Source organism: Alosa alosa, chromosome 20 (assembly GCF_017589495.1).
Source record: "Alosa alosa isolate M-15738 ecotype Scorff River chromosome 20, AALO_Geno_1.1, whole genome shotgun sequence".
NCBI classification, from domain to species: domain Eukaryota; kingdom Metazoa; phylum Chordata; class Actinopteri; order Clupeiformes; family Clupeidae; genus Alosa; species Alosa alosa.
Window position 1 is genome coordinate 20,255,138 of NC_063208.1, and position 27,103 is coordinate 20,282,240.

A 27,103-nucleotide genomic window follows, 5' to 3' on the forward strand; every position below is an offset into this window, starting at 1 on the left:
ATTTAATTTCCCTGTGTTTTTTAACATATACACATGCATATTTAAATGAAAATTTAGTGTACAGCATAATTTGAGTATATAGTGAACCTACACTATAACCATTAAATTACCGTATATACCGTATACCGTCAGTCAAAATGCTTCCAGATTTGCAAAAAGGAGGCAGCATCCAGATAAGGTGCTGCTGTCCATGGGACCTTGGACAGCACCATTAAAACTGTGAAATAGGCCTAATTAATTCCGATGTGAAGTTACTGGCACAGAGAGCCATCTCGTTACAATGGGCTAAATGGTATGTCCTATTTCAATGTAGCCTACTTAACTCCACCTCCCCGTTTTTGATAGAGAATGGTAGGCTATGCCTACGGGTAAGGTGAATGATTGGAGAAAGCACAATTCGGTAGTGCAAAAATATCGAGAGCTTAGATCAACAACTGTCATAAAACATCTTTCCTCACCACTGTCTCGTCTGTAATTGACTGCAGCCTAAAAGTTTTCATCCATAAGTAACATTTTGGTTGACTTGAAATTTGTGTAGAATATTTTATTGGCACAAATATACATATTGTATAAGATATGGACAACTAAGAGCAGTGCAAAGATGTATGAAAAAGTAATCTGAACAAAAAGAGAACACTTATCTAGAGAAAGGTCAGTCTTGCAATCTTGCAAAAAAAAGAAAAAAAAATCTTGTCTAATGTGTTTGTTTACACATTAATAATCAGTGATAAATAACTGTAGTATTAGTAATTGCATTTTACTTTTAAAAAACTACACAAAGGTGCAGAAAACCATCACCATGTACCCATTTATACATGCTTAACAAAATATCCACCAACTATTTAACCTCAAGACTTTAACACATATATAGTGAAACATAACTGAGGGTATAGCTCATACATTGAATTAACATATATTGCACATATACAGAAACATACTTTACACCATAAGACTATTTGGCATTAATAGCTGATTTATTCTCAACTAATGCAACTAAGAAAAACTCCCTTGATAAGCTGACTTACCAGAGGATAAAGACATGAAAAGGCAAAGTGAAATGCCCAGTCACCACTGTACACCGACCTCCCCAACTCATCGCTGTTTATTGTCTGTAGTTCACTACAAGAACCACCAGGGGACAAAAACAGGATTACAGTTGCTATCGATCCCTGTTAGACTCTGCAAGGTATACGGTCATAATCATGAGCACTAACATACCAAAGACTCTTTCAGTCTCCTCTGAAATGAGAACACAACCCTGGTCCCGCACTTTTGTGTAGTGTGTGCCCATAATGATAGGAAACGTACATAAAAATGTTGTACTGAAGAAAAAAAATGGCAGGAGAGGGAAGAGTCAAAACTCCTATGAGTCTCTTTGTCAGAGGAGTCATCTTCATTTGTCTGGTCTGTGGTGAGGAGGAGGAGGCAGGCGTCTATGCGCTGGCGTCTGGGTCTGGGGTCTGGTCCTCTGGGATGGGTTCAGGCAGGTCAAGGGGAGGGGGAGGCAGACCAGGACTGGGGACTGGGTCATCCTCTGGGAACAATTTCACTGCAGCAACAATAAACAATACACAACAATATTAGACTTGAATCTCGGACACTTTTACCTTTGGTTGAAACAGGCATTAGATAAAAGCAGTATGGCAACATGGAGTTATAAGCATTTACTTGTAGATTTTAAAAAAGGCACAATAAGCATAATACTGGCATCTTCATTTATGCTGAAATGTATCACTCTATTCCAATAGCAAAATTTTTATTTTTTATTGATTGGACAGACCAGGTGTGGGGAGGGACTTGATTCGCTGGTGCTCATCTGCTTCCACAACAGGATTGGTTGAGCAGCGAAGGGAGGATGAGTGTTTTACTGGAGCAGAGTCCAGGTCTCCATCGAATACACTGCTGTCTCCAGCTATCTCTGTAAGGGGGACGGATTAAAGTTGCTTGTGGTTAACTCTTACATGTGATTTCATCATAGCATGCTTTCTGATGTAGCATATATGATGGTATACTTGCCATAGGTGGCACACATAAAACACATGTTCTACTCATCCAGAAACACCATTCTACTGTTATAAGTTCTATTGTATTAGTTTGCATTTTAGACAAACTGTAAAAACTGACATCATTGTACGCAAGCAAACTGCATACAGAGAGTCTTTATTGTTGAAGTAAGATGATAATCATCCAAACATCTTGCGTCTTAACCCGTGATTCAGTACTGGCAAAACTCCGCTTACACTCTCAGCCTCTGGTCCTGCGCTGTGCGAGAGAGGGGGAGTGGCTACGGTAGAGCGGAGAAAGCCAACGTGTGCTTCTTTTACCAATATATTTAAATATTAAATGTGACCCTGCAAGGCGAAACCACTTTGATAAAATTTACAAAATTAAGTTATTGTGCTCACATGAACGGCCATAAATTAAGCTTGCCAACGACATGTATATCGAGGGTATTGCAAAAAGTATCCACATCCAAAGTTGGCATGGGTCTCCATGGATACACCAAAAAAGGATAAAAAAAAAAAAAAAAAATCACCTTTTTAAGTAAATTGTCACGTGCGAGAGTGTAAGGGCACAGCTATTATTAGCCTTACGGTAGCGTGACTTTGAAGCGGATGCCTGACTATGTGCAGTTTCATCAACCGTGCAGTGTCTTTTTCAGTGTCTTTTTCTGCCCCCTAGTTAATACCTGGGACAATCATAAGGTGTCACTATAGAATATAATTAATGTATTTCGGGGAAAGTAAGAGGAGAGGAAGTTCTGTGTACATAGATTGTGTATACTTCTAAAATGCGCTACGTCAATGGAAAACTTCTCCTGGTCCCTAAAATGACGCCAGGATATTTCTAAAAGTTCTGCTTTTGACCGTTTGTGCCCTGAAAGGCAAGTCTTTCATATTCATATTCGGTTACATCTGCCAAGAACGATAGAGAGCTGACACATTGAGTACAAGTAATGAGTAGCCTAAGGAGTACATTTTAGCTCTAGCCTACCGTAAAACCTTATAGCGGCGTGGACAAAGGGAATGACTGCTAATGTGTTGAATCTTCACCTAAATAAAGTCAGGGTTTAACAGTCAAAACGTATGTTTATCCGTGAAATTCACAATATGAAAGTGTAGACTGTTGAATTATGCGAAAACGTGAAATTCGACATTTTAACCCGTATGTTTGTTTAACATGGATTTTCTCAAAATAGCACCGTGCACAAAGCGACTGGTTTCGCCTTGCAGCGTCACAAATATCTTTTGCCTTTCTTATCCAAACAACGTCAAACTTGGCACTGCACTTACTCGTGCCCGTAGCAAGACACCTGCCATGGTTAAAATCAATCGGACCATCGGTTCGAGAGATATGCGAATAACACACACACACGTTCCTGCAATTTATAGATAGATGGCACCTCACCAGAGGGAAACTCCCTGCTGTCAGGGTCTTCAGGTGGTGGACTGGTCACATTCTCTCGCTCAGTGTCGGAGGGTGCCCTCTTGTGGCGCTGGGCAGGTACAGGCACCTGGGTAAGACTTGGCATTTTTGGAGACGAGCCACCACTGGGAGAATCCGGACTGTCATCTGAATGATTAATTGATTGATAGACAAATACAGACACAAAGACAGAAAGACACAATACAGAGGGAGAGAATGGGAGAGAAGGAAGAGATACATATAAATGTATACAGAACCAGGAAATATTGCTAGATATTTCTTTGATAGAGGTAACAGAGTGAATATTTTCTAGATATTTCTCAGGTAGAGGTAACAGACAGTCCATCTCTTTCTCCTCCAGGATGTAATGGGAAGTCCTTTTAATCCCTCTCCCAGAATGCTTCACTGTGCTACAAACACTGTTGCCAAGCCCATTCTCTGCTAAGGAGGCTGTTGCCATACCTACCGATGCTCCTGCTGCTGTTGGTGCGGGTCTTGAGGGGTCCAGAGGTGCGAGGGCCAAGGGCAGACTTGGTGTTCTGGATGGGGGGCTTTGGGACGCCGATGCTGGGTTTGGCTGAGGTGGGAGGAGGAGTAGGACCCTGTGCTTCAGTCAACTCTGTCTTTTCTGGAGAAGAGGGTTCACTAACCTGAGAAACAATGTACAAAGATCATGATTCAGACCTTTACAATATACTGACATAAACAAAACAGTAAACAGTAAACAGTAAACCAGAGTGCTGACTGATAGCTATTTATTTAATTTTGTACCTATTACTATTATAACTAACTATTGATTTGACCAGTAGAGGGCAGTTTCATCACATAAAATAGTAACAGTTCAACATTAGGACTACAGTACATACATACACTAATGCACAATACTAGTATGTAATACTGTATAATAAAATATTATACCATTATTGAAATAAAACTATGTAGGGCAGCCTTTTAAAATACTACAAACAACAGCAAACTCTGGCGTATATCCAGCTATGACACATGCAATCTCAGAGTTAATGAGTAGCCAATGTTTAGGATATTGTTGTAATAAGCAATATGGCAGCATGAAACGTAGCTTACTCACTTTCATAGTGGCAGCGGCCTTCCGCTCCTGCTTGGCTCTCATCTCTGCTAGGAAGTCGTTGCCCATCACCTGCACGCCCATGTGGCGTCCCATCAGAGGGCTGTGCTTCCTCGTGGCCTCTGCCTCCTTGGGGTCGGAGGTCACGGGCTCCTCTGGATGCTCAGGGTCAGCGGGTGTGAAGATGAAGTCGGGCTCGGGCACAGGAGGAAGGATGGCGGTTTTGACCGGAGGCCTGGGCGGTGTGGGTTCCTCTGGGTCGGGTGTGGGAGCAGGGGGCAGCGGTGTGGCGGTGGTAGTGGGACTGAGGACAGGCGTGTGCTGAGGGGTGGTGGGCGTCGCCGAAGCCGCGTGACTCTTCTCCAACTTGGAGCGTGGCTTGATGCGGTTGAAGAGGCCGCTCATCCGGGACTCGCGCTTCCTGTCGCCATCCTGCAGAGATGGGCTACTCTTCTGTGTGAGGCGCCTGGGAGGAGAAAAATAAAACATGTTCATAAGCTATTCAAGTAAAACACGTCAAAATGGGCTAATACTGAACGACCTGAAATGTTCAGTGTAATCGGAAATATTACCCAAACAAAACAACGAGTGTGGATGACTGGCACCTCCTCAGACTTACTTAAAACTGAGCTTGGTGACCTTCTTGGAGAAGAAATCGTCCATCCCCTCATCCACCTTCACCACAACTCCATTCTGATCAACCTCTAGGGCTGGGCTGCTGGCTGTGGCCTTCAATACACAATTAAACAAATTATTTTCAATTAATGCATTACAATACAGACACACCCCTGAACAATAGGTGAACATCTTAATTTACACAGCCTGGCACATTGTCATAATGTTTGTAGCTAAATCAGCAATAAAGGCTGCACAATTATCGCAATCGTATTTTGAACCAATGCAATTATCCAGTCGTAGACAGTGAAGCTCACCAATCAGGAGTGCTGTGCTTCTCATGCACTACGCATGCAGAAGTGGCACAACTTAAAAACACATTTGGAATATTGAACTCAATCTTGACATTGACATTCAAAAATCATATTGCCCATCCCAATGGCAATCGCATTATAGCAAGTAGATATTTTCCCCAAATCATGCAGCCATATTTAGCAACATGGAGATCTAATGGATGATATTAGTCCACTAGGGATGTAACGGTATGAAAATTTAACCTCACGGTTATAGTGATCAAAATTATCACGGTTTTTGGTATTATCATGGTATTTTTAAAAGTGAGTTCAATATGTTTAGAAAGCACTGATAGGCCTACACAAGCTGAAATAGTTTCAAACAGTGTCCCGGTCACTTTTTCCTTGGTCTTGTTTAATTGGCTATGCGCTTAGAGCTTAACTTACCCTACCATTACTTGAAGTTTGCTATTTCTGTTATTTGGATCCAATGAGTGAGACCAAAGTAAGTGTTTGAAATAAAACTTTAGACTACTGTATTCTCCTGATAACGTGAGTGGAATGGATTTCATGTGGATGCGAACATAAAAAGACGCAGAGTGGCTAAATGATACAGTGCACGTTTTGCGGTGAAAATGTTCCGCCTTTTAAAATCAGGTGTAACCTAATCCGAATCGCAGTTAAAACCATCAATTAGACAACAGAATCAGTAGAGTACCAGTTTTGTTTCATTGCACCAGGCCTACTGTATGTCAAAAGCAGGCTCGGATGAAGCTGGGAAGGATTAAACACACGGTTTCAACACCGTGGTAATCATCCGTGATAATCATGATATTTGAAAAGAAAATGGTAATTGTTATTGTCAACATTTTTATCACGGTTTACCATTATACCGGTTATCGTTACATCCCTACAGTCCACACAGCAAAAGTGCATGATGGGAGTTAACTGATGCTCTGGGAGCCTTACTGGGGCTCTGCTGGGCTTGGTCATCTTGTTCTTCTTCGGCCGGAGCTTGGTGATGTGCTGGAGGCTGGTGACCTCTGCCGAAGGCAGGTCCCCAAAGACCCCGGACGGCTTCTTCTCCAGCTTGGGGTGAGGCGGCGGGGGTAATGGTGGGTCCTCCACATGAATCGGGACGTCCTCCAAGGCCTTGTCTAAATCAAACTCCATTTCTGATGGGGACGACAACAGGCCATTTGTAAAGTCAAATATTTTGTGAATAGAGAAGGGTAAGAATATTTTCCCAGTCACACAAAGCCAAATGCTACATTACCAAAGGCGACAGAGATGGGCCTTAGCATCCTGTAAAGAATACTTTTCCTCTTAGATTTGGGTGTCAGCTGCAAAGACAAGAGATGCAGGAAGAGATAAGGCTCAGTCATGGGGAAACACATACACATGCATTGTGTTAAAGCAATCAAAAAGACCACATTCCTTTTCTATTCTGAAATGGATTGGTTTACAATCAAATTGTATCCATTCTTTAGATCAGTGGTTCTCAAACTTTTGACAATGAGTATCACATCAGAAAATTTGCGCTCCAAGTATCACCATTATGACCGGAGTTAAAATACAGTAGCGCAGGTCAATTTAACTGCATATTTTACATTGTACATGCTGTTTTGCGTAACTTCAGTGATTGCGTGGTTAGATGCATCTTGGTCAAGAGGTCCTAACTTGAATGATGGGCAAAGTGTCTGAAGTCTATCTAAAGCAAATTCAATAACTAGGCAAAATCAATTTGATAATTTAACACCATGGGCAAGACCTTAACTGCAAACACTGATGAGTCAGCTCAATGTTCCTATATGCCATATGATGGCTTTAGTTCATGCACTCTAACTTTGCTTGTTGAAACAATGGCTCACAGTGTTGTTTCATGAGTCACAGATAGACAATTCAACTCAGTTTGATTTATATAGTACGATAATGTAAGAATATGTCTCAGAGCCCTGCTTGACCATGAATCTTGATGTGAGATGTGTGTGTGTGTGTGTGTGTGTGTGTGTGTGTGGGGCTCACCAAGCAGGAGTCCAGATCCTCCATCTCCTCGGTCTCGGAGCTGTGGCTCTCTGGCTGCAAGATGCTCTCCTCCAACACCTCCGTCTCCTGGGAGTCGTGGTGCAGCAGGGGCTGCGCTCGTCTGTTCAGATGCTCCGACTGCAGGAACAGATTAGTGGGATAAAGCACATGCAGACACTGCACTCTCAACTCCATGTCATGGTGCACAGAGGAATTGTGTCGTGTCTGTGTGTGAGTGAGTGTGTGTGTGTGTGTGTGTGTGTGTGTGTGTGTGTGTGTTTACACATTCATTCAGAGACACTGACCAGGGTTTGTTGAGAATGGGACAGAGCTTCTAAAATCTCATCTTCGATTTGGTCCGAGAGGAAGGATGCCATACTGAGCTTCACTTCACTAAGGGAAGAAAAAGGGGAAATCATTTACAGGACATACTCAACACGTTCTCTACTGCATCAGAGTTTAGAAGCTTGTGTAGGCCTACTGAAAATGTAGGACTAGATGTAAAAAATATACAGTATGATTTCCCCCCTCCCTTTTAAACCCCTTGGGAATATGTATTTTTTACACAATACAACAGTATTTTCTCTTTTCTCAGTTTTCACTTTCTTACAACCAAATGTTAATTCTGTGCAGTATTCAATATGGATCGATCTATATAGCAATGCTATTTGATCCTGCATAAAACAATGACTGCCACAGAGCTAGCTAAATATAACTTTGAAGCTGAATCCCCCCCCATTTGTGAAGTATTTTGACTGTAGGCTATATTTTCATTTGGCGGAAACATTACGCATGTGAATAATAAATGTTTTATTACAGACATCTGTAAACTATTTAATATTTGTATTTTTCGCTGAATGTAATATTACATGCAGTGGTTTTATTTCCTGACGAAATCAGGGACTACACAAATATATTTTCTTCTGCCCATTAGCGCGGTCCTAGTCGCGCCCAACTGTCGACGGCTACTTTTGTTCGCTTGATCCTATCCCTGATTTAACGCTCATTAGGCTACTCATTATTTCACATTTCCCCTCTTCAATTAACTTTTCCCATTGAGAAATACGACAAACTCATATAAGAGCAAAGTAGTAATTTGCTCAAGCTCCTTTTCCTTCACTTCGTTCCCATCTCGTTATTGCTGTTGGTGTGTTCTTAAGCTAATATCCATATAAAAAAAACTATGATTTGGTGATCATGTTTTTATAATTTCAACAACCTTTCTTCGTAACAATAAAGTGATCTTGGAAAAGTGAAGCATTACTTTGGGTTGTTACTGTTACGCGAAAAATAACGCAGCTTTCTGTATTGATCACATTTTGATAATTCAACAGTAATTCTCCAATGGGAGAATTTTTGCTGCACCCAAGTGGGCGTAAACATGATAGGCTAGCCGCTAGGTCTACTAGGTCTGTTCTTTTTACCCTAAATGACAACCTTTACATTTTTGAAAACGAGAACAGATTGATAGGCATTAACGGTGGTCTCCTAATTTGCTTCTCCACAATGATGCAACATGCCATTTTTAATATATGGGCCTATATGACAACCTTTTACAAAACGAGAACAGATTAACACATGTGTCGCTTTGGCTTTTTTTCGCCGACGGCGCTGAGCACAGTGAACGCTGAACTTCACAGGATTTGTAGGCTATTGAAAATAGCCGCCGTCAGCGCAAAAAACGCGTTTGATGGATTCAGGCCCTAATGGTGTATATTTTTCAAGTAGACTAGCTAGGCCTACGCACACGCTGAGTATTCTTAATTCCACTCCATTTCAAAAAATTCCACTCCAATTCAGAATGTTAGCGATAACGTTCGATGGGTATAAAAAGCCACGCACTTCTTCAGTATCACTCATTCTGAACACTATTTCACAAAGACACGAGAGCATTGGTATTACTGCGATTTCTACATGGATCAACTTAGTGAGCATCTGAGAGCATCCCTGAGTCCCGCCGGGGCCAAGGAGCTGCAGCTGTTTCTCGCTGGCATGATGGAGGAGGCACAGGAGAAAGAGACCATCCTGAAGGCCACTCTGGAGAAGCTTCTCCAGCATGTCACAGAGATGGAGCATGCCAGGAAGGCGCAGGTGGAGGAGTGGCAAAGGGAGAAGGAGAGTGTGGAAGCGGCTGGAGAGGCTGCCAAACGCGATTTACAGGAGAAGCATCGCAACACCTACTCTCGCCTGCAGTCCAATGTGGACAGAAGGGCTGAGGAGCTTGAGATGGAGAGAAAGAAACTTGTTGCTCTGGAGAAAGAGCACAAGAGGGTAGTTTTCCTCCTGGAGATGAAGGAGGAGGAAGACTACGATAAAATGATGGCCAAGGAGACAGAGCGCATGATTGCAGAGTCTGCGAGGTGGGACAGATGGACCAAAGAAAGGGAGAGCTGCACCTTGTCAACGGCTCTCACTGCTGCAGTCCTGAAGCAAAGGTTGCTACAGGAGCTGAAGAGCCAGGCAGAAAAATGGATGGTGAGAAATGTCACTTTTACTTTGACATTTCATATAGTCTAGTTGATCTTCCAAAGATATTTACTTTTATCCTACACAACAGAGGGAAACGGAGAAAATGCTGTGCTTGTTTTCCTCAGGTAACTCAAGGAGCCAACGGCACCGAGAGAGCTCCCATGGTTTTTAAATCATGGATGTTAAGGGATCAATGGAGGAAACTCCAAGACAACAGGGCGTGCCTCAATGATGACCTCCAGGTACCTGAACACACAGCTGACATGCTGCAATCACTGCTTAGAACATGAGGCTTAGCAGGCTACCACAGAAATAGGCTATAATCTTGATCATTATTAAGCCAAAAGATGTTTTTTTTGTTGTTCTCAGAGTTTCATCAACTGCCAGAAAATTGAAGACGTCATTGTTGAAAATCAGACGCTCAAGGGAGAGATTGATGTGGAGTTCGAGAAAAAGATGGAGCGTCACATGATTGAGACCCTTAAAAAGCAGGAGAAGTTAAAGGCTTCTGTGCTTAAAAAGAAGGTGAAGGTAGAAGAAAAGACCAGGAAAGCATTGGAGAAAGTCCAGAAGGCTGAGCTGAAGGAGAAGCAAAGAAAGGAAGCTAAGGAGAGAAAGGAGGCCGAAAAACTGGAGAAGAAGAGAGCAAGAGAGGAGAGGGCCAAGACTAGCCAGCCTTCTGCATTCTGTTGTTGGAGGAAATCATCCACAGTAGAAGAGGATGCATAAGAACTGAATAAATAACTCTTTATTAACATTGATGATAAATATTAATTAATAATAATATTAATAATTATTTTTCAAACTCAAATCTTTGCTTGGCTCTCTTCTCTTCCTTATGGAAGTAGTGAAAAAGATAGTAAGCAATTGTTAAGTATCTTGTTACCATGACTTTTTTACTTCTATACCTAAGAATCCATGATCCTATGATGTTTTAGTGCCTATCCCGGATATTTTAGCTTAGCGGTTGGAAATAAATCCCATACATTTATATTCACTGATTTAATTAAGAGTAGCAGTGAACCACCAGTGATCAAAACCCCACCTGATCTTGTTGATTATGTCTACAGCAGACTGTTCCAGTAAGGTGGTTGAGACAAAGTCCCTTGGTACGGCCATTTTGCTGGCACTGGCTCGTACGAGCTTCTGCCTCAGGTTGGGTTTCTTCATAACGTTAGGGCAGAGACTCTCCGCTGCATCCACCATGGACTGCAGCAGGTTCTAGGGGACAGAGACAGTTGTAGAGTTCAATAAGTACTTCATATGCCAACTGTTAAGAAAATGTTTCAGGGCTTCAAGCCAGGAAAACTCCTGTCCCTTATACTATATGTAGTTGAGATTTTATGAACCTGAACTCAATTTATCACATAATCCTGTGACTTAGGTAGGTTTTAGAGTACCTGTAGTTGTTGTTCCATGACTCCGGTGACCTCTCCTGCCATAGACTGTAGCTTGTCCTGAATGGGACCGATACAAGGGCCTTCCGCAATCTCTTCATTTCGAGACGTCGTTAAGTGGTACATGTTAGGCAGTAACTGGAACCAGCGAGATACAGAGGGCAAGATATGGATAGAAAAGTAAGTCAACAAACAGATACAAAAATGACTCAATTTACTATAAAAACAAATCATAACTATTAAGCTGGCGCTGACAGAAATAATGTATATCCATTAACAGTATACTATACACCTTTCTAGAAACAATATTAGTGTGGACAGTGCAGTGTCAAGATTATAACCTAGAATCTCAAACCTACTCATCCTGTCAATCAGTGCTTCTCACCGTTTTGGAGTTCCTGGCATCCTTCAGGAGCTTCTCAGCTACCCTCATGTCCTCCTGGATGGGGTCAATCTCAGAGTACCTCAGAGAGTTCAGGTGGTCCTGAACCTTCACACACATTCTCTCAATCATCTGAAGATGCGGGTTGGGGGGGTAAGACATGAGTAGATTAAGACAGAGTAGCTTACAGAGATGTGTGGAAATGTGATCTTTAGTGTAGGTGAGGTAAAAACATCAGTCAATGGATCTCATGTGGAAACTAGACTAAGAAGAACTAAAGAAGTCAGACCCAGGAGTGCCAGCAAATACCTGTACCTGTACGCATAAAGGGAAACTTTTCAATGGATCATATCACAGTTCCCAATAGGATACTAAAAACACACTGGCCATGGAGTTCCTCATCATAAGGAAACAGTCATCTAGGTCAAAGAGCTCCAGGAGGTTAGCGAGCAGTACAGCTAACGGCAAAACACCTGGTGAGTGGTTGTCGTGACAATGCCTTGCTGGAGTCGGTAGGCCTGTTCCTGGAGGTATTTGCGCGTCTCATGATTCCTCAGAAGATACTGCTCCATCTGGAACACAGAGAAAGGCAAACATTGGTGCAAACTGCACTGCATGTTTTCGAGTGACCCCTCAAGTCTCCTTCATGTCTCTCACGGTTTATTTGTTTATAATAGAAATTTTCCATGTGAGTGCTGCCAAAACCCTTACTAACTGGGGGTTCAGGCAATACAAAGTGACACAAAGAGCACATCTATACACAAATGAATGCTGACACAGAGTACAGGCATATTCACAACTGTACCCTGGCAATGTAAATAACATACAATAGTCATTCCATAAAATGCATATACACATATGAATATCTATGCACTATGTAGCATTCAATTCTATTGTTACACAATCTCTGAATCTACACCAAGCATATACTACTCCTATGATAAAAATTCAGTCTTGACCTCTGACCTTCAGAAGAGCATCCTCTGTCTTATCTGGGCTGGCCTTTAGTGCCTGGGCAGCATCTATGATGGGCATTGGCATGAAGCGGATGGTGTAGTTTCTGTGAGCAGGTAAGAGTATAAATCTATGAGTAAACTGTACACAACATGCCATCATACACTTCAAATTCAATGTTACATGCATTCACACAGCTGTACACACACTCAAAAATAGAACATACTTCTCTAGGGCAGCTGCAACATCCTGTAAGCCTTGTGGGCTCACGCTGTTCTTGTCCCACACAACAGTCCTGGAGAAAGTAAACTACATCAATTCAACATATCTTCAATAACTTTAATATGAATTATTATAGAACACGTCAAGCAAAATAGGGTAGAGTACAAAATTGGCTATGACTGTTGCACTGCACCTTAGCTTGGTGTTGATTTGCAAAGCCTTGGCCAACATTTTGGCACCCATGTCGCCCATCCCATTGCCACTAATATCCAGTTTGGTTAGACTGGTGTTACTGCCCAGTGCATTGAGAACAATGGAGAGGTCACCCTTTAGCTTTGAGTCAGCCAGAGAGAGGGACGTTAGGGGCTAGAGGGAGAAGAGCACAAGTCAGTGGTGCTCCCTTCGACACACAAATCCTTTTATTTAATCTCAATACATCCTAATTAAGATGGGAATAATTTCTCATCAACAAAAACCTCAACTTTTTCTGTATGAGCGGAGTATTTCCCAGAGTTAATTTTGGTTCAACATCTGCACTCAGAGCCATGTTTGCTTAACTAGAGACGTGGAGTACGTAAGAGTAGATCTTGAGAAATTCCATTAAAACTCACTTCAGACTTGGATTATACTTAATCTCTGTCTGAGAGTTTTTCCTCAGAGACACCAGATAGGTCTAAGTTTAGCAGTCTGTGGAGAGGACTTGGACAGGAAAATAACTCACAGACTCTTCTTCCTGAATCATGTGCACCAAGTTGCTTAAGACCTGGCCCAAATTCCTACACAAGGGAGGGAGAGGGAAAGGGAGTGAGTAAGTGAGTGAGATGAGTGTGTGTGTGTGTGTGTGTGTGTGTGTGTGTGTGTGTGTGTGTGTGTGTGTGTGTGTGTGTGTGTGTGTGTGTGTGTGTGAGAGTGAGAGTGAGTGAGAGAGAGAGAGAGAGAGAGAAATTTCCTCAAAGTTTGTGAGTGAAAAAACAGGCTCATACTTGGACTTGATGTTGTTGAAGTTCTTGCCCAGGGACAGGTGTCGTATGGAGCGGTTCTTTGCTAACCACACCAGAAGGGTGGTAAGGTCTGTGTCAAAGCCTGGCAAAAATCCAAGTGGTATAAAACATTAGGATAACAACTTAGCGGACAACACCATTGAAAAATTACGAGCATCATAACCTGACACAGGTAATGCAACATGATATTGCAAGTGTACTAAAACCACTTCACAGTCAGATTGAGGAGTAACCAATACTTATTATGTGAGCTGAAGGAGGCCTTTTACATAGTTCAAATAGTATGTGTGGGCAGTGTATTTCATCTGAGGCACATATACAGTAAGGGAGCTGGGGTCAGAACAGATGGACAGCATTCCAGTGTCTTCAGAGGACTCACTGTTATCCGAGATGTCCAGGCTAGAAATGTTGGTGATCTCAGCAATGCAGCCCTCCATGATCTGAGAACCGGCTGACCTCAGCTGCAGTCAAGATAAGAGCAATCAATCCATCAAATTATTGGGGTTCACCTTTCGCAAAGTTGTAAAGTTTACTTTACACCCAAGAATGGGCTCAGATGATACAATCATGTTAAAATTTGGGGTAATGAAGATGATAGTACAATGTTCCCAAATAGATATACAATCTCTGCTCTGTCTGGATACCCGCTAAATCTGTGAACAAATCTATTTCCATTAAAAAAAAAATATACAGAATACAAACATGCAAAAGCAAAAAATAAATTACTCAACATTTACAGGGGCCTTTATTGCTAATCCCCATTTCAGCATGTAAAGTCAGCTGTGCATTCACAACTGTGAATGAGCAAACCTGATCCCATTTAATCCACTACAGGAGCACATGTGGGTGAGCACTGACAGGAGGAAGAGACTTTACCCATGCTTCTTATGCCACAATGTAATCTCATTTAGGCTTCTGTGTCTTTCACACACAGCACAATACACATGGTTATTTAGCTCACTGAATCATGGTCCTGCTTACGCTACGAGCTGGGCCAAAAACACTGTGGTGTTAAAAAGAGATATGCTAAGTGGAAAAATACAAACAGAACACAACTCACAAATTCATGTAAACAGGGACAAAAGGCAGAACCCTGTAAATCAACCTCAGAACTAGTGACAATCCAGAGCTTGGTTTTAGGCTCACCTCGGAGTTGCTCAGATCCAGCGAGACCTCTTTGAGGTTGGTGTTACTGGCAATCCCGAGCAGAAGGGCTCTGGCATAACAGAACAGAGCAGAACACAGAAACAGAACAAAGACCCGAGTCAGACTTCAGAACCGAATGCAGACACAGAACAGAAACATTATCCCCATCCGATTAGCACTTCCTGAATGCAAATATGGTGTGTTTTTGCTTTTGGGAGCTTTGAAGCCAGAGACAATCAAGCGGAGTTTTTTTTTATTTTTATATATAACCTGCTTTTTGTATTCTATAATTTATGTGACATGAGAGGTAAAGGAAAATCGACACTACATGTGACAGGAGGTTGTGGCTTACTTCAGTGCCTCTGGGGGTAACTTTGTGCCTGACAGGTTGATGGTGCTCAGTGCTAATGCACTGTTGAAGAACTGCTTAAAAGAGGGTGGGATGTCTTTCCCCTTCCTGAAACATGGATGACAAACCAAAAACATCAATACATTTAGCCTTTATCAAACAAAGAACTGGGCTAGGGTAGGAAAATATAGTTTGGATACATGGCTGTGTGTGGTGTATAATGTTTGTGTGTGTGTGAGAGTTACCTATGAGAAAAAACACTTTTACACATGTTGAGAACTGAAAGATTCTTGAGACATCCCCGAAGCAGCGAAGAGCATATCTAAGGGAAATATCAGATCAATTAGCTCATATTTACAAACTTCATCAACCTCAAAGTGCATTTTATCTCTATAATTAATAACATTTTAACAAAGAAAACGCATAATGTAGGCTATAGGCTAATGAAGCAGGTGATGGCTGGATAGAGATGAGAAACAACTCACTAATTCAAGAGGGCAGTCGCTATTAGACAGATCCAGTGTTTGTAGGCTATTTGACTGACCCAAGAAATTGCAGAGATTCTATAAAGATGGCAAAAAAGGGGAGACAGAAACATTAGCCAACAGAAATTGTACATAAAGAGACAAACAGGGAGGCTTGATCACCATAAAAGGTGACCCATTTTGCACTATTACTTTAGCCTACTTAGGCTACTGTAGGCCTAATGCCTTTCTGCTTTAGGTATGTTTTCTACTAGCTTATCCACAAGCTTTTCTCCTGATAATCATTATCTATTTGTAAACAAGACAATTCTCTAAGATGGGTAGGTGGTAGAGCCTACTGCAAGATCGTCCCCCCGAAGTGCATTCCCAGACAGGTCCAGGTGTGTCAGTGTGCTGGCCATGGAAGGATTGGCAATGAGAGACTGTGCAAGAATGTTCACTCCTGAAAAAATGCAAAAAACAGAAGCTGACATTGGCTAAAAAAGGAATGCTCGGCTGCCCAGGCATTTTTTCTAGGAGACAGTATGAACATAGCCGTAAATGTTTGCAGGTGCTGGTATAGAGACGCTTGAGTGGTTTCCACCAGACTGAGGAAAAGCGGAGAGTTGCTGTTTACCTTTGGATGACAGTGAGTTCCTTGAAAGATTCAAATACTTGAGCCGTGTTTGTTTGGCCAGAGGAGAACTAAGAGCAGCAATGCCTGCATCAAAGGGAAAAAGACCAAAACAAAAATATCACAAGAGCACCCCTGAGGCCAGAATGTTGACAATCATCTGAAACCTGAAAAATACAAAAGGTTGAAACTCTGTTTGAAGGGTTGAAATGTAAAATAATTTGAAACATTAAAACACATTTTTGAAGCCAAGCACAATGTCCACTTTGATGCTGTGCATCAGATCTGTAGATCTATCTATCTATCCAAAAAAAAAAAAAAAAAAAAAAAAAAAAAAAAAATTTGTTGTTGGTGAGTAAAATTTGTTTACGACCATGAATCAAACTTATGGATGATGTGAGGCAACACTGGAGAAATTAGTTATAACTTTTTTGGGATTATTATTGGCTTATTTCAACTTCTAACGTGCCAGGGGAGGATGGTGGAGGGTGATAGAATTATTATTGGCTCAATTTCTAAGGTGCCATACAAAAGACATCCTAACTTTAGCTTAGCTTCTAGCTGTTAGCTGACTTGCACTTAGCCAACAGTATGTTAGCTTCGGGTAACGTTAGCTGGTGCTAAGTTAACGTTAAAGCGGCCATTTTATTTCTGTTTGGAAATCAAAACTTTGGTAATTATTGTTTTTTAAAGTTGTTGGTAACGTTAGTGCATCCTAGTGAACCAAGAACTAGGGTTTTATGATCCATCGAAGGCTGCCTTAAAAAAACTGTAGAGCTACATGGGCTAAATAGATAGAAGCTAGCTATTTATTCCGTAGCTATCGCCAAGCCACTTTGTATGTAAACAAACATGTGATAATGTTATTTCGTAGCGTTCTTATTCATTCACTTTTCACAAATTGCACGCAGTCAAATGCTGAACTTCATCTAGTTATAGAAATATAGCACCCTAAACTGACATTTGCATATATAAATCAGTGTAAGTCTGTAACATTACACACATATGTTAATATCTGGATGCTGTTCCGGCTATGCCTAGCCTGCAGCCTGTTCGGTAACGTTAGCTTATAAAATCACATTGCACTCGGGGTCAAATGCTGAACTTGACCTACAGAAATATAGCACCCTAAACTTACATTTGGATATTTTAATTCAGTGAACATGGGCCGACTTTCGGTAACGTTACATACTAAGTTAATGTCAGGATGCTACTGTTTTCGCATTTTTCAAGTTCAGGCTGTTCCGTAGTTTTACATTTAGGCTACATTTATTCTGGCGTCCTTAACTTGGTCGCCACTGATCTATAAAGAACACTTCTTTATAGATCAGTGGTGGTGGCACTAGCGTAACACACAGAATTTAGGAGTTTTAAAACCCTGTTTTTGAAGGGGAAAAAACAACAAGGATGCAGCTCCATTCAAAGTAAAGTGGGGAGTGATATGCTCAATATCTTTCAGGGTTTCAAACACTGTTCACACTTTTGGGCAGCGTCTGTCTCACCTACTGTAAGACCCGTGTAAGACCCTGCTGTGTGGGCTCTGCCAGTTGTGAACTTGAAGCTGGCAACACAGTGCAAATGTGTCTGACTCTGCATAAGTTTCAAAATTAAGATCCGCCCTTTCAAATATTTTTTCTTCAAAGATTCAGAGGCGAATGCACCAGAACAGTTACAAATCTGAAACTCTGAAATGTTATTGGGGACACACTGTCAAAATCTTTAAACTATGAAAATAAGTTGCAAACATATTGTAAAAAGAGTATGAGACTTGTTTCAACCTATCAAAACATTGTATTGAGAAAGGTTTCAATTTGTTACAGTCTTGTAACTTCATTTTTATTTACATCAAGTTTCAAACAGGGCCTTCCCTCTGTTCCTCGGGTCCTATGTTCCCTGCTCTGGGATAGGGTTAGGGTTAGGTTTAAAAAAATAAAATAAATAAATGTTCTCCGGTCCATACAAAGCAGGGAACAGGTACGATCCCTTTCAAACACTGAGTTTCAACCATCTTTTACAGACAGTCTCAAATCAGCATTCTGGCCACGTCTGTGTCCTGTGTGTGGGTGTACAGCTGTGTGAATGCATGTAAAATTGAATTTGAGACAGAGAGAGAGACTAGAGACTATTTGTATCTGTGTATTTGAGTGGGTATACTTACATAAATGTATAGTCTTTTTAAATATGTGTTTAAATAATACCTTTGTCCTCCAGTGAGTTGTTGGCCAGGTTGAGGGTGTGGAGAGCGGATTTGGGGTTGTGGCTGAGAGCAATGGCCAGCTTCTGTGCAAAATCTCTGCACACACACACACACACACACACAGACGGAGCACATTAACTCTCAGCAGTACAGATTGACCTAACATAACCCAGTCTGGCCCAAAGTAGCCCACAGAACTGGCATAAATCAGCATTCCACAGTGGACAGAGCTGAGAATGGACAACACAGAGTGTCATAAATGCACCATGCATACCTGCCTGCTATCTGTGTGCACATTTCTAACAACTGTGAATCACAGCGCAGAGCAACACTCTCCCAACAAGCATAATTCACAACATTTAAACACACACACACACACAGACACACACTGGTAGGATTGTTTCTTCAACTGAGGGGACATTTGACCACTGAACACACTCATACAATTCCAGTACCTGATGTTGAGGAACGTCCATACTATTAAGCCCCGTTCCTATACGGCATTTCCTTCACCATGCAAAGAATGCTATTTGTTGCCATTATTGAATACAGTTAGTTACAGTACATTGTGATTTGGATCTTGGGTATGACACAAGTGTGATACTCACGCTTTGAGACTGGCATTGTCCAAGACTAGCTCCTCAAGTCGCACTGAGCGTGACACAACTCGGAGAATCTGCTCACAAAGGTCTGTAGACTAAAAAAAAAGAAATCAAAATAAACAGCAAACTTGACATCCAAATTACACCAGATGCTAAAATAAGTTTCTTATGACACTGCTGTCTGTTGACAACAGAATATACCTCACTCTTCATATAGGAATACTGTATACCACTCTCTCTGAAATGTAGTTTAACAGTATAGGGCCCCAAAGTCATTAACATGGTGAGCACTGCAAAGGGGATTTTCCAAGATTCTGACTTAGGACTGGAAACAGACTACTCCCATGTTTTGGGACTTTGTGATCCCAAAACATGAAGTCTTAAAGAAGCAGTCTCACAGAACAGGGTGGTGTGTTGAGTACTGAATTCCACTGAGCCAATTAGGCAACAATATAGATTTTTTTTTAAAGCACAGGGGTTTATTTGGGGCAGGCTTGTAATCAAGGCAGGCCTTTATTTTTGCGTTTTATTGTGAGGCATGCGTTTCGTTTGGCGCGGCATACCGGTGGTAGGCCATCAAAAGCATACGATTTTATGGTTGGTTTTGGGTTTAATTTACTTTTGGACTGTTTGATTATATTGCTAAATGTTGGGACGGATAGGCACTGAAATCTGGAAGGTATTTGATGGTTCACTATTAAGCTACTGGTAGGCAGTATCCCGGCCATAATTTGAGGATTTACGGGTATGTGATATGCCTCTGAATCATGTGATGCGTCCGAACAGTGGCATCTGGTGGTTGAATTTCATCACGCTATCTATCATCGTTCGCCAAACATTCTAATTCAAAATTGTAAATCTTACACAAAAGTATGAAATAATCTAAACTTCATTCACTCTCCGCGTATAGATCAATACAGACTTGCCGAACAGGATGCAGGGCAACAGTTTGATAGCCTGCATGAAAATAATAAATGCTCCGCACTTGTAAAAGAGTGCTTTACCAAAGGGTCCTTGAATTGTTCTTTTTTAAAAACAAGGAGGATAGCCTGTAGCGATGCTAGATGTCAGCTCTGCCATAAGCAGTGACTGTGATCACCGTTGCACATTTTGAAAATGTTGTTTTGCACTTTCTTTTGCACTTCAGTGTTGTATAGTTTGTATAGTGTTTGTAAAAATTGCACACATTAATTGCACAAACAATCCCCCTCCGTCGTCCCAGTCAGATGCCCCCCAATCTCCCCCACGGCAAAGCCCACCTTGACTAACAAATTTTCTGCGGGAAACCCTGTATGGTGACACTCACCAACATTTGTAGGAGAACATATGCCAATATGTTGTGTTTAAAGAGACATACCAGTTTGTAATCCTTCACAGAGAGCTTAGTGAACCACTGGTTGTATTCCAGAGCAGCGACGATGATAACCAAATCTCTGTGAAGCAGATAAATGCCAAACTTAATTACTGTTTATTGTCCAAGCAACTTCCATGCAAGAAAGAACTGTCACTGCTAATGCATAGCTGGTTTTTAAGTTACAGTATCTCAACATAAAGTTAATGTAAACAGCAATGGGAACAGAATCTAATGATCAGCCGTAATGACATCCTGATATCCCTTATGGAGATTGTACCTGTTCTCTAGATGAATAAAATCTTGCAGATTCAGTTCCCTTGTGTCTTGGGTTAGGTATATTGTATCTACGTCCTTGAGACAGAGAGGAAGAACACTGTGAAGAGGTGACTACTGTACAGGGGTGTAAATGGGTGCAGAAAACGCATATAGTCAGCACCACAGAGTCACTGTTGGAAGAACTGTGTTTTGTACTAACCCACTGCACTTCATCTCTGTACGGAAGACCCAACTGATCACACATACACCAGTATGTGTGCGAAAATCCACCTAGAATGGTACAGCAGGCAATTGGAACAATAATTAAATATTGCACATTTTATTGGACTATTTCCTTAATGCTACATATAACATTACATGTTTTGGTAGTGTCTTTCTCACCCAAAATATAGAATCAGACCTTGGACTAAAGTGCAATGTGAAACAAAGGTGATTTGATATCCACTACCAAGCAGTATACGGCATGAACAAGTGTATCCCATCTTTTTCAAACATCAATTTCTAACAAATATTTAAAATGACAAACTACACATGACTGAAATCCTGTTCAGAGAGTACAGAGTAGAAATCTGTTGCCATTTCACCCTGGAGTAAATAATGTTTTCAGAGTGGCAGTGTCGAGATGCTGATGACGCTCACCACACGGCCCGCAGTCGACAGGCAGCTGGTCTTCCCACTTAGAGAGAAGGGCAGTCATCCTGTCCTCTGGCTTCAGAGACACTTTCTTCATGACCTCCCTGCCAAACAGCAAGAGAGAATAACACACTATTTCACTCCCTCATACTAAACAACCGCAGTTCTGGGATATGTGCGTGTCTGTGTGTGTGTGTGTGTGCATGAGTATGTGTATGTGTGCCTGTGTGTGTGTGTGTGAGTGAGAGCATGTGCATTTGCCTTTGTGTGTATTTAAGACAAAGTTACAAGTTTGAGTGCCAAAGAAAAGAGATCACCAAAAGCAAAACACTTGTGTCTTTTTACAGGGGGAAAGGCAAAGGGCAGAGAAGAAAACAAAACAAAACCAAAGAAAGAAAACTCATAAAACAGAAATCGCCAGCTGGAGCTGAGGTCAACGGGAGAGCACCTACCCTGGAGACAGACTGGGGCATATCCTCTGGAGACCACGGCCCACTTGGGCCACCACCTCGTCCACCTCCTCAGCGCTGGCCAGCTTGAAGGACACCAGGCCGCGCTCATGCTTCACCACCAGCTGCAGGGGGCGCCACAAACACATCAACAAAACCCCAGAGTGACTGGGCTCGAGGGCCCGATGGCTGACCATGCCAGTCTGACTGGGCCTGGGTTCTTATCAGATCAAGTTACAGCAGCACCAGTCTGGGAGTGCAGGTTGGTGGTAAGGCAATATCATAATGGGCCTCCATTCTTCTTGGGGATGTCAGAACCAGCACACAGGGAGGCAGTGTGTGTTCTGGTCATTTCAGGACTACAGAACACACAGATCACAGTAGCTTGCAACACTCACAGTCCATTGTGCCTGAGGTTTTGGTCAGGATAAGTCTTACAAATGAGTACTACACAGAACAAAAACAAGTCCGAATGACGGAATGACGTACACTCTCAGTTTGGCTACACACCTGATCTGGCTTGAAACTGCTGATGCTTTGAATGTCCAGATAGTTGAAAGACTGCTCAACCTTGGAAATAACAAAAGGAGCAAATTAGGGTAACTTTTTTGTCTTCGCATAACACAAAGAACATTGAAAAAGTAATATGCAGACCAAGAACAATGGAAGCATACATTGTCAAGTCACCTTTATTTATATAGTGCATTTTTGTATGCACAGAGTGCAACCCAAAAACTGTGTACAGGACTGTATAAGATATCCTGGCAACATGGTATCTGTTCTAAGGAACTGCAGCTTAATATGTGGTGATTTTATTCTGCATTTTATGTGTGTTAAATGGTAATTAAATTAACATGCAATGCAGCAACACACAATACCCCCCTCCTCCTCCCACTTGTGCAGGCATACAGTAGCACACACATACATGTATACACACAAGCACACACATAAGCTCACTAAAATGCAAATGCACAATTGGCTATGCACAATCGCACATCCTCTATACATGCACAAATGTATAGACACACAACTTGACAGGAAGCACAAACAGAGGGAGGTCAAACTAATCCAGGAACCCTCATCTCTTCCTGAGGACAAGAGCGAGAGAAAGCTTGCCTCTGTCCAGCTGTTTCACTGTGGCCATTGTCTGAGCGCGCTCTCCTCTCCCTGCCCTCCTCTGGGACAGCCCGCTCCCACAAGCACTGGCTCGCGCCCAAGCCTGCCCGACTCCAGCCAGCAAGCCAACAAGCGCCTTTGTGGCTTTCACTTCTCCCTCTACTCTGTCCATCCCTTGTCTGTCTGTTCTATCCATTCTTTATCCACTTGCAGAAAAAGAAAGCTTGATTTGAAAGCATGATTTTTCTTTTTTTCCTGTCCTTAAGCAAATTTTATTAGCTTGTTTACTTGTTTGGGATGTGACTAATGTCTTGAGGTGGGCTCTCTTAGAGGAGAATTGTTTTGGGGGTTATCCCACGCTAGTGGACAGTCGGCAGTCACCCAAAATCCAGCTGTGAAAACAGCCTGTGGGAAAGAAAAACAGGGGGGCAGCCTAGAAGGACTTGAAGAAATCTGTAAAGACACCCAGAGGAAGATGGAGGGCATGAATAATAACAGAAGAGGAGAGATGGGGGGGTGGAGTGAACAGAGGGAAACAAAAATAAATTGTATAATGGAATAGAAATAAAATCAAATAAAAAAGATAAAGGATGTATAGTGATAAAACAGAGGTGGGGAGAAGTAGAATGCAGGGGAGAAGTAAGCAATACCTTTATCAACCCATCATGCTCAAGACATTCCATGTCTCTCCGAAAAGCAAGTAAGGACACGCCTGCATCTACAGTGGGAAGTTCAGCACACCAGATTTGAGGTCAAAGCCTCTAGAGTAGAAGGGCGAGAGAGAGAGACAGAGAAGGGTCCTAGGAGCACAAGTCTGCTACTTCCTCAGAAAGCAGAGAATAGAGGGCAAATGCAACAGGGGCAAATTCTGCCTGCTGTATGATTTAGTGTTTATTTGTGAGTTTATAAGAGCTTGCCTGGTTTTCTGCCTAGACAGGTCTACCAAAACAAGTAGTCTGCTTCAAGTTAGTCTGCTTCTCTGAAGTTGAATTAAACCAACCAGCTTGCAGTGTGTGGAAAGCAGTTGGAATTTAATTTTAAAAACAGTGCTTAACTCATGTTTGGCTCACATGTCTTAAATACAGGTTTAATATCAATATCACAAAGCAAAAAATATATTGTATCTTTTAGCAGTTTATTGAATGATCATATTTTTGAGTGACACGTCTCATAATCACGGGCAGGGTGGAATCCAGAAAGGGAGGAGGAGAACCAACACAAAGGATTCTTTTCCAATCTCTGTCTAACTAGAGCTGACTTATTGCAGTTTAACGCTTAAACCTTGAGCCCTTTTAACTCTGCTGTCTAATGAAGAAACACCTAGATATAGTCATTAACACAATCACAGCTGCATGCGCAAAAACAAAAGCAAACCCTGCCCTTACTCCCACCAGCATACAGGCTTGATCACTGTATTCTGTATGGCCACAATGTGCTTCTTTACCTTGGAGGGCACTCGTGCAGTAAGAAGGTAGGCCCGATGAGAAGCCAATGCCTGCAGAGGGAAAAAGAGACATCAGAAATGCATATACTCAAAAAGATTTTTGTTCTAGTTTGATGGGGTAAATAATTCTTGTCCCTGGAAGAATTAAAAACGTTGACTGAAATATCTGTACTGAATGACACAATACAAATCAAAACACCAAGATCTAATTCATGGAGCTATTGTCTACAAAAACGGTGCGCCTGTATATTGGCTAGGAGGGGTCCACATGTACCACCCCAGTAGTGGAGTGGTACAGGTTGACCCCATGGGATATACCCCACAGACAACACATATATGACTATTTCAGATCTAATTCTATATAATAATATGGATTAACACATAATTGAAATTTAGATTATGATATAACATCTGAAATACTTTGTGTTGAAACTTGCTCAATATTGACCACTTTTTGCATAAGCAATGGCCAATTCCATCTCATACGTCTTAAAATCTGTATTTTTCCACCACGGTACCAGTCAGACAGTGGTCTACCAGGTACAGTGGAAATTAGTTTATTTCTTGTTAACAAAATTTTTCTTAAACTCTGGGACCAGGGCTACAAGAAAATACCACTTAAGTCTAGTAGTGGGAGTTTGGGGGTGCATGTGGACCCTTCCTAGCTCATAGACTATATCAGTTCCAAACGGGAATTAAGTTCCTGACCTTTTGTTTCCAGCACTCTCTACTCACAGAGCAACAGGACAAGCGTTCACAACCAAACAATATAAGTCATAGCACAGTTTTTCCACTTCATTCAACATTTCCCCACACTCATCGGTATTCCATCGAACAAGCAAATTTTCTCTTCTCTTTTATGGTGCTATTCCATAATTGATTTCAATGATTTTCAACTTCAGTACACCATCTGTTCACACAGAAACACAACCACTACCAGCTAGTTGATTATTTGAGCAGGAATGATTTAGCATATTTCCATGTATTACCTGATAGATGCTTTCGACATATGAACATTTGAACAACTAAAATCACAAAAACACGTCAACACTGGCCTTTAAATGAAATGCATACATTTCAACTCAATATATTCCATATGTTATTGTTAAGAGTAAATAGTTGGATTTGAACCCTACTGGCATGGCCAAAACCAGGCACTGAGGCCTGCAGGCCTATGATCTAAGTTCTCTTCCAGACCCAGGGCCCTACAGACCCATGGCATTCTGCTTCCCACAAACTGGCTGAAAGGAATATAAATAAAACTAAAGGGAAATATTTGTGGATTTTTTTGTGGATTTTTCCCCTCTCATAATCAAATGACGTTTCCCTTCAAAACTGCTCACAGTGTTTACAGCAGGGTAATATTAGACTAGTCGAGCCATTTGGTATAGCAATTACAGAAGTCATCAACACTCTAAATCACTTTTTTGTGTAAATCAATATTTTATTGGGTTTGCTCAACTGCCAACCCTAGAAACATCCCTCTGCTTATTGGACAAAAGCAAGAATAATTATATAGGAGATTTCATTTCTTGGGTATACTGTTTAGCACAGCAGCAATACAGGATGACTGTAACCACGCTGACTTTAACATGAGATGGCTGTGGAACAGGTTATACAAAGGTCAGTCCAGGGGTCAGGCATTAGTGTCTTTCTCTGTTCTCTAATCAAACGATAGATTTCTATAGGAAATATGGATTCAAGACTGAAATTGTAGAAGTGGGAATCCAGTCTGTCAAGTAATGAAGCCACTTGAAGTGTGTTTCCAGTCTAGTTCTCCAATTGACAGTAATCCGTTCCACATTTCAGTTTGGTTCCAGAGTTCTCAGGCTGAATCCTAAATAATAACTTACTGTTCCCCCGTCGAAATGGAACCCACTCTCACACACAGGTAGACCCAGAGACACACACAGACCCAGACACACAAACGCACACACAGAACCACAAAACACACACATACAGCTATGAAAAGGTCAAGGTTGAATCTGTGTTAGACTTCCTGTTTAGCACACATTACCCAGAATCCCACTCAGCTTGGCCCCTTGTGCAAACAAACGGCTCCATGCTCATTGCCGACACCCACATCCTTTCTCCAGTGTTTGGAATAATACAGATTACAGAAATTTTATTACCACCAAAAGGCCCGACTTGCCCGTTTGGCCTTCTCCCAAGTTATCTGAGGGAAACTGGAGGGAAGCCAGCTCTCGACTAGCAGTGAGCGGACCTAGATACTCATTAAACAGTAAAACAAGGGCCCGCGTGCCAGATCACACACCCGCATCTGTTCTTACAGCATTGATGCCTGTGCTACAGTACTCTCGATGTGAAATGGAGTCCTTTTGACTGTTAGTGTTTCGCTCCAGCATTTTAAAGTCAAAACAAACATTTTCCTGGATTCTTAAAAAAAAAAAAGAAAGTGCCCATCGTGACCCAAAACATTACACACAGAGCACGGCAGATTTCCTGCAAACCAGCCGAGACCTCTGGACTCAATCTGGACACATTGTGCTCTACCCAAAGAAAGCAACATTTTGAGAGAGGAGATGCTCCTTTTGTTGCCGATGTGTCAAT

General features: G+C 41.7%; 2 protein-coding genes across 3 annotated transcripts in view; one reads left to right on the forward strand and one right to left on the reverse strand.

The window, feature by feature from the left end:
* Positions 1-529: 529 nt before the first annotated feature.
* Positions 530-27,103, reverse strand: part of LOC125285365 (F-actin-uncapping protein LRRC16A) — a 31,343-nt gene continuing 4,769 nt past the window's right edge. The window contains exons 3-37 of one of the 2 annotated variants that reach the window (XM_048229782.1): positions 24,533-24,583; positions 22,483-22,542; positions 21,976-22,097; positions 21,530-21,627; positions 21,090-21,160; positions 20,892-20,965; positions 20,618-20,693; positions 19,267-19,355; positions 18,660-18,754; positions 16,465-16,548; positions 16,187-16,290; positions 15,849-15,926; positions 15,609-15,685; positions 15,367-15,471; positions 15,015-15,084; positions 14,248-14,329; positions 13,851-13,950; positions 13,589-13,643; positions 13,061-13,233; positions 12,872-12,940; positions 12,658-12,751; positions 12,165-12,263; positions 11,695-11,823; positions 11,313-11,447; positions 10,958-11,133; positions 7,749-7,836; positions 7,444-7,581; positions 6,695-6,761; positions 6,388-6,593; positions 5,130-5,239; positions 4,514-4,976; positions 3,893-4,076; positions 3,409-3,573; positions 1,781-1,918; positions 530-1,549 (exon numbers count right to left, since the gene is read on the reverse strand). In XM_048229782.1, the coding sequence (XP_048085739.1) occupies positions 1,434-1,549; positions 1,781-1,918; positions 3,409-3,573; positions 3,893-4,076; positions 4,514-4,976; positions 5,130-5,239; positions 6,388-6,593; positions 6,695-6,761; positions 7,444-7,581; positions 7,749-7,836; positions 10,958-11,133; positions 11,313-11,447; positions 11,695-11,823; positions 12,165-12,263; positions 12,658-12,751; positions 12,872-12,940; positions 13,061-13,233; positions 13,589-13,643; positions 13,851-13,950; positions 14,248-14,329; positions 15,015-15,084; positions 15,367-15,471; positions 15,609-15,685; positions 15,849-15,926; positions 16,187-16,290; positions 16,465-16,548; positions 18,660-18,754; positions 19,267-19,355; positions 20,618-20,693; positions 20,892-20,965; positions 21,090-21,160; positions 21,530-21,627; positions 21,976-22,097; positions 22,483-22,542; positions 24,533-24,583 (4,041 nt within the window). In that variant the 3' untranslated portion in view covers positions 530-1,433. Of the gene's footprint in view, positions 1,550-1,780; positions 1,919-3,408; positions 3,574-3,892; positions 4,077-4,513; positions 4,977-5,129; positions 5,240-6,387; positions 6,594-6,694; positions 6,762-7,443; positions 7,582-7,748; positions 7,837-10,957; positions 11,134-11,312; positions 11,448-11,694; positions 11,824-12,164; positions 12,264-12,657; positions 12,752-12,871; positions 12,941-13,060; positions 13,234-13,588; positions 13,644-13,850; positions 13,951-14,247; positions 14,330-15,014; positions 15,085-15,366; positions 15,472-15,608; positions 15,686-15,848; positions 15,927-16,186; positions 16,291-16,464; positions 16,549-18,659; positions 18,755-19,266; positions 19,356-20,617; positions 20,694-20,891; positions 20,966-21,089; positions 21,161-21,529; positions 21,628-21,975; positions 22,098-22,482; positions 22,543-23,738; positions 23,985-24,532; positions 24,584-27,103 lie in introns of those variants that run through there. The other variant, XM_048229783.1, reaches the window with a different exon arrangement.
* Positions 9,257-10,668, forward strand: LOC125285366 (stress response protein NST1-like). Its single transcript, XM_048229784.1, has 3 exons — positions 9,257-9,918; positions 10,038-10,154; positions 10,282-10,668. Exons 1-3 carry the CDS (start codon positions 9,358-9,360, stop codon positions 10,639-10,641), a joined length of 1,038 nt encoding a protein of 345 aa, XP_048085741.1. The 5' UTR covers positions 9,257-9,357; the 3' UTR covers positions 10,642-10,668.